Source organism: Pinus tabuliformis, chromosome 3_2, assembly GCF_031772625.1.
Source record: "Pinus tabuliformis cultivar Carrire ecotype Pingquan chromosome 3_2, CPIR1, whole genome shotgun sequence".
NCBI classification, from domain to species: Eukaryota; Viridiplantae; Streptophyta; class Pinopsida; order Pinales; family Pinaceae; genus Pinus; species Pinus tabuliformis.
Genome location: NC_142302.1, coordinates 758,923,828 through 758,930,939, shown reverse-complemented (window position 1 = coordinate 758,930,939; position 7,112 = coordinate 758,923,828). Strand labels below are relative to the sequence as shown.

At 39.0% G+C, this 7,112-nt stretch overlaps 1 protein-coding gene across 1 annotated transcript; it reads left to right on the top strand.

The window, feature by feature from the left end:
* The first annotated feature begins 2,823 nt into the window (after positions 1-2,823).
* Positions 2,824-3,429, top strand: LOC149182831 (uncharacterized). Its single transcript, XM_089414697.1, has one exon. It carries the CDS (start codon positions 2,824-2,826, stop codon positions 3,427-3,429), a length of 606 nt encoding a protein of 201 aa, XP_089270823.1.
* The last annotated feature ends 3,683 nt before the right edge of the window (positions 3,430-7,112 follow it).

The following is a 7,112-nucleotide window of genomic DNA, read 5'->3' as shown; positions in this document are numbered from 1 at the left end:
TGAAAGCTCTAGCATGACTCATGAAGAAGAGGAAGAAATGCAACATGATATATCAAAATTATGAGACCAAGTGCAACAAATTTCACTCGCACAAAAAGTAAGAAAAAGCTAAGATGGATGGTTTAAAGAAAGACGAAGAAACTAAGATGTATGGCATGGAAGCTAAGATGGATGGTTTAAAAAAAGGCGTATAAGCTAAGATGAATGACGTGGAATCTAAGATGGATGGCGTGGAAGGTAAGATGGATGATGTGGAAGCTAAGATGGTTGATTTAAAGAAAGGCATGGAATATTTGAAGACAAATTTGACAAAGTTTCTACAAGAAATGCTTACTAATGATGAAAGGGTAGTAAAGGAAACTCATGATGAGAAAAAAATAAATGTTAATCATGATTTCATAGACTCTAACATTGGATCGAAGAACCACCATGTTCCAAAGATCGATATGAGGAATTTTTATGCCAAGGATCTCGGAACATGGATACTATAGATGGAGCAATTTTTCGATATCCATAATGTGAAAAACACACAAAAGGTATGCATTGCAACTTTATATTTGGAACCAAATTAGTTTGTATGGTATTGATGGCTTTTCTCTCGTAAACAAATTGTCACTTGGGGCTATTTTTATGGATGAAATGATAGCACATTATGAGGATACAAAAAACAACACTTTTTTTAGGCAATTGATAAATCTCAAACAAAAGGGTTCAATGATGGAGCACATTGAGGACTTTCAAAAATTGAATATAAGGGTAAAAGATATTCTAGAGGAGCATAAGATTGATGTGTTCATAGGGAATTTAAAATATAACATCCAACATGAGGTTCGCCTTTGGGAACCAGATTCATTGGAGAAGGCATTCAGGGTGGCAAGAAAAATGGAAAGCAAAATTATGGCAACAAGGAAGCCTACCACTCACAATCATAAAGATGGAAGTGTTGCTGCTCCTAACCATCCAAAACCTACAAGGTTGACACCACAACAATTGGAAGAAAAAAGAGCAAAAGGGCTTTGTTACAGTTGTGATAGAAAATACACTAAAGGTCATAAGTGTGTTGAGAAGAAATTATTTTACATAGATTGTGAAGAGGAGGAAGAAAAGGAACAAGAAATGTCAAAAGAAGAGGATATACACCAAGAAAAAACCCTAGAAAAAGAATAAATGAATCCAACCATATCTTGTAATGCATTGGCTGGAATTACCACTCCTCAAACTATCAAGATAGAAGGGCATATCAAGAAGAAAAAGGTAATAGTGTTGATTGATTCAGGAATTACCCATAATTTTATTCATTGTAAGATATCCAAGGAATTGAATTTCTTCCTATATCTAGCACGAGAGTGTCAAGTGATGGTTGCAAGTGGAGAAACCATAAATTGCTCAGGAAAGTGCCATAATATCAAGCTATCCATGGGAGAATATGTATTGAACAGCCCAATGCTTTCCATTCCAATGGGTGGTGCTAATGTTGTACTAGGAGTCCAATGGCTACAATCCTTGGGTACAATAACTTTTAATTCTTAAGAACTTTTCATGAAATTCTCTTTAGAAGGAAATGAAGTTGAATTAAGGGGTATCACGGGGAAACCGTGAAAGATAATCAACTCTAACGGAATGACAAAGCTTCTAAAGAAAGAACAATGAGGCATAATTGCACAATTATGCTCACTAGAGGTTCCCGCATCGAAATAATCCATGAAGTGTTCCTCCAAACATCAGGCCTTACAGATAGCCCTATGAACAAAAGAGTGAAATTGAATGTATGGTTGCAGAAATGCTAGAGGCTGGTATAATTCAACCTAGTCAAAGTTCTTTCTCTTCTCTAATAGTATTGGTTCACAAGAAGGATGGATCATGGCGCAAGTGTCTAGATTATAGGGAGTTCAACAAGCTCACTATTAAAGATAAATTTCCCATTCCTATCATTGATGAACTATTGGATGAATTGCATGGATCAATTTACTTCACCAAGTTGGATCTTCATTCAGGATATCATCAAATCAGAATGAAGTCTGAAGACATTCCAAAAACAACACTTAGAACTCATGAGGGTCATTATGAATTTTTGGTCATGCCTTTTGGCCTTACTAATGCACCTTCTACATTTCAAGGTTTGATGAATTCCATTTTCAAACCCTTCCCTAGAAAATTTGTGTTAGTATTTTTTGATGATATACTAATCTACAACAAGTATTGGAAGGATCATGTCCAACATGTTGACATGGTGCTCAAACTATTGGAGGAGAAACAATTATATGAAAAAATCTCCAAATGTTTCTTTGGAGTACAAGAGGTGGAATATCTAGGTCATATTGTATCTTATGAAGGTGTTAAGGTAGACCCTAGAAAAATTAAAACCATTAAGGAATGGAAAATCCCCACATCCATAAAGCATCTATGAGGATTTCTCGTGTTGACAGGGTATTATTGCAAGTTTGTTAAGAATTATGGGAGAATAGCAACACCTCTAACAACATTATTGAAGAAAGATGCATTTTCATGGACTCCAAAAGCTTTGTTGTTGATTGTTGGAAAAAATTGTCCCTCACTGATAATTTACCTTGGAACTCTTAGCATTCTATAGGGGAAGTGATTCATATCTGGAAAAAGAGCTGTCCTTGGAAAAATAAAAGGAGCAATCTAGTGAAGAGAGTATGGAATACTCTCCCCTACACCATGTTATGGAGTATTTGGCTAGCAAGAAACTGGAAAATCTTCAAGAACAAGAGCTCGGCTACAAGAATTATTTGCAATAAGGCCAAGAATCTTGCCCTTGAAACTATTTCTGTCAAAACCCAAAGCAACATAGATGTAGCAATGTATAGTGTTGAAGAAAGAAGTTTCATTAGCTACATTCTGGACAAAAATAACAGCACTCAGAAAGGCAACATGGTGAAAGATCAGCGCAGTCAGGAAACTCATTCTTGGAAAATCAGGCTAAAAGAGGAGGAGTTTGTAAACTGGTTACAAAAAAGCAACAGCTACTATCTTTTCTTCGACGGAGCATCTAAGTCAAACCTAGGAATCGCAGGAGCAGGGGGATTGATCCTTAATGCTAATGGGGAATGCATCCTATACTATGAATGGGGTCTAGGGAATATATCGAATAACAGGGCAGAAGCGTTGGCCCTTTACCAGGGGCTAACTCAGCTCAGCAGATTAGGAATAAGAACTGCAAGGATCTTCGGAGATTCTTCGGTTGTCATTAACCTTATGGTTCATCAGAAAGAGTCGCCCAATGTTCTCCTGCAGCAGGTCATTCGGAGATGTCAACTCTTGCACCAGACAATGGATAATCTGCAGTATCATCACATTCTTCGTACTCTCAATAAGCAAGCTGACAGGCACACCAACAAGGCTTGCGAAAGGACAACAGGCAGCTTACGTTGTAATGCCGAGGAGATTCAACAACCTTTGCCATGATCCGAATCAATCTACCCTGCATCAAATCGGATAGTTCTGACAGAAAGGAGTGGATTCAGATTTTCTAGATATGCAACAAGATCATTATCCGCATAGGGATTTGGCACAGATATGATCTCCCTAAAACTCTGCATATACTCAGTAATCTCGCCATTTTCTATCTTATCATTCTCGACTATCGGGCTTCTCTGGACAACCACCTGATCTTCCCGCGCCTTTCTCCGGATTCCCTCTCATTCCCCGTGTTTGGTCCTCATCCCCAGCCAAGCAAATTGATGGGGATGAAAAGCCAGAGGAATCCACAGCAAGGCATATTAGTCACATTAACATATATTAGATATGTTCTGCAAATGTCAGTTTCTGTTGCTTCAATATATAAGAGTCTATTTTAGTCTAGAATTTCTCAAAGCCAGAATGTAGAGCATTGGAAAGGTATGTTTTAACGAATAACTTAGTGGTGTTTCAAGCAATAGTTGTAACCTTTTCTTTGTTATAAAATAAGGAGAATGTAATGAGAATAAGCACGAATGACCCAATCACTAATAGTTATCTTCTCTATGCAGGAAAAGACAAAAGTGGGAAAGCGCGGTGCAAAACGAGAATTCCATGAGGAGATAACGACTGTCCCTCCAAAACCAAATAAAATCCAGACCAGGGCGAGTAAATCAAGGCAGATCAATCCAGGACGAGATGAAGGACTGTCAGTTCGGAAGGCTAGGCAGAGAAAAGAGAGGAGTTAACAGTTTAACAGATCCCTCAGGATCTTTGATCCTGAGGGATCATTACTTTCAATTATTTTGTTGTTTAGTTAACTCCGCCATTACTTGTATAAAAAGGGGCAGCATCGAAGACTTCAGGGACTTTTGATTATCTTGTATCTTTACTTTCTGTTTACAGACTTCACAGTTGGTTTAAACTCAGACTATCGAGTCTCTTTGAGACTTAGTTTTGTTGTACTATTATTGATGCGTTAATATAATATATTTGGTGTTACTTTCTCCCAGCATCTGAAGTAAGTTACGGCGGTGTGCCATTGGAAGCTAAGGGCCCAGCTCCAACGGACACTGGCTGATTGTATCATTATAGTTTGGCTTTGTGTGGTTTGTTTATTGTTCTTGATAATCTGATATACTTACATGCTGTTCCATACTCGTTCATCAGTAGTTTTCCTTTCGTAAATCTTTGTAACAAGTTTACATCATATTTCCAGAATTGATCACATAACATTGTTCTGAGCTGTTCACTTCTGTTACAGAATTTATAAGTGGAATGTTTTAGCTACATATGGTTGGAGTGACGATCATAAGAAGATGGAATTAACGTTGTGTGTGGACTACTGGTGATCATTTCAGATTATGTGTACATATGATTGACGTTTCCTGTTTGTGGTGGTTTGCTGTTCCATTTGATTAAGCTGTCTACTTGTACAAAAGATTGCTCTTTCTTTGTATGTGAGTTGATGCCAAGAATTGAGAGTGTTGAACTCGCGAGATTTAGTTTCTTTACTGCCGTTCCTTTTACTGCTGTTCCATTTCTGAATTGCCGTTCCATTCTGCTTTCTTGCTGTTCCTTTTTACTTGCATTCATTGGTTTGGTGTGGGAGGAGGATCAAGGCTGTCGTGAGACACAGCAGACGCTATTATGCTCCCAGATCCATGATCCATACTCTAATTCCTTTTCCTTCATCAGTTTCTAGAGGGATGGGTTACTACTTCCGTACCCTTGACTAATAAAGTTGCCGCGTGTGATTTCTTTATGCAAAAGTAATTTAGCCATAGCTTAGCATCCGTTTACTCTTGTATTTCTTAGACCTATACTACTAAGCATTACTCTGACAAATAGCCTCAAATTGAGATACCCTTTACAATAACAAAACGCTCCCGGATTGACTTGTAATGTGCGATAACTAGAGGTGAGAAAGACCCTTGTTACAGCTCTACATTTTGGCGCCGTTGCCGGGGAAAGGGTATAGCCATTTGTGTTTTAAACAGGGTAGTGTACGAATCTGCTAGGGGAGAGTTGGATTTTAAAAACGGAAGGTAAGAACCTGCGTACGGAGCATGTAAAAGCCCTGCTCCACCGTCCGCTTTCCTAGCATAATTGATTGGTTAAATAGGATTTAGCAGCTTAATTGGAGTGCATGACTAAGCAGAAAAAGCCAGAAAAAGATCAAAAGCCTCCATCCAAAGCCAAGGGGCCGGTGACCCTTAGACGAACTACATTCATAGACGAAATCTATAAGAAAGCCGAATCTCAGCCATCAGTAGGTTATAGGAAAATCAATTCTAAACAGCCTACTAGTTCCCTTCAGGCCTCGGGATCACCATCTGAAGCCTTTGCTGAAGTGCACAGTCAAATAGAGGAGCAGGACTTTCAAGAAATTGAAAATTTGACTCCTGGACTATTGCACGAAGGGAATCTTAGTAACCTTTGCGAAGGAGGAGGAGAAACAGGGGAAATCGGGGAACCTAGATCTCCTATTGAACCAAACCAGCCTTTAAATAGCCCGGATAAAGGAAGCGCTGCAAAAATCTTCGTTGAAGGAATTCATTCACCTCAGACAGTTGGGACCATCATTATCCCTGATAAAGGGAGTGTTGTCAAAACAATCCCTGTTAAGACTACCCCTTCTCAACCAAGGAACACTCTCTTGGAAATTCCTGAAGATTACTGGCATATATTCGATCCCATGGCGCAGAATCAACCAAACACCCAGACCTCCACATTGCAATATCCTATAGTAGATTCTGCAGCAAATGCGCCCATGAAAGCTATCCCTCTCCAGCATATCCCCACATTTCATGGCCTTACATCAAAAGATCCGGAAGCATTCTTGTTCAAATTTGATGTATTATGTAGAGGATATGATTACACCACCGATCCCCAGAAATTAAAATTGTTCCCCTCCACATTAAAAGGGGCTGCTTTAAGATGGTTTATGGGCTTATATGGTGGGGTTATTAACAATTGGGATCAAATGAAAGAAGCCTTTTTAAAGAAATATCAGGATTACTGTAGGTCAAGAGAACTAAAAGATGAAATCTTTCAAATGTCAGCTAGACCAAACGAAACTCTAGAAGAATATGTAGAACATTTCCAATATAACTTGCAAAGATCTCCCTATGCATCGTTACCTCTGCCTGATAACGTGTTGAAAACCGCATTAATTAGAGGTATGAAAGAACAATGGATTGAAACGTTGAATATTATGGGGAAAGGAGACATTTATCAGGAAAATTTTGCTGACATCATTGATCTGTGTATCAGGAGCTCAAGAGGCAGCACAAGGATAAAACCAGCAGAATATGATCGCTTTACCAGAGATAACAGAACATCAACAGAGGGACTAACACGTGTGGAACTCGGAAATTTGCTAGAAAATTTTAAAACTGATATCTTGGCGACATTAACTACACAGCTTGATATTGTGCAGGCTAAACAGAAGCAAGCAGAGGCGGAACAGAATCTAGCGATTTTCTGCCCTCGATGCAGGAAGAAACATAGCCACAAGGAATGCCCGCTGGATACAGTCCAAACATGTGCTATCTGTACCAAGGACCACCTGACTGAAAGCTGCCCCTCACTTCCTGGTTTGAAGGCAGTATACAAAGAAGCAGAAGAGGAGCCAGAATCAGCATATTTTATTAACCAGCGTCGTCAATGGCAGCCAAGGCAATCTGGTA

What these genes read in the sequence shown, in the direction of transcription:
- LOC149182831 (XM_089414697.1), top strand. Translation starts at nt 2,824, where the DNA reads ATGTATAGTGTTGAAGAAAGAAGTTTCATTAGCTACATTCTGGACAAA.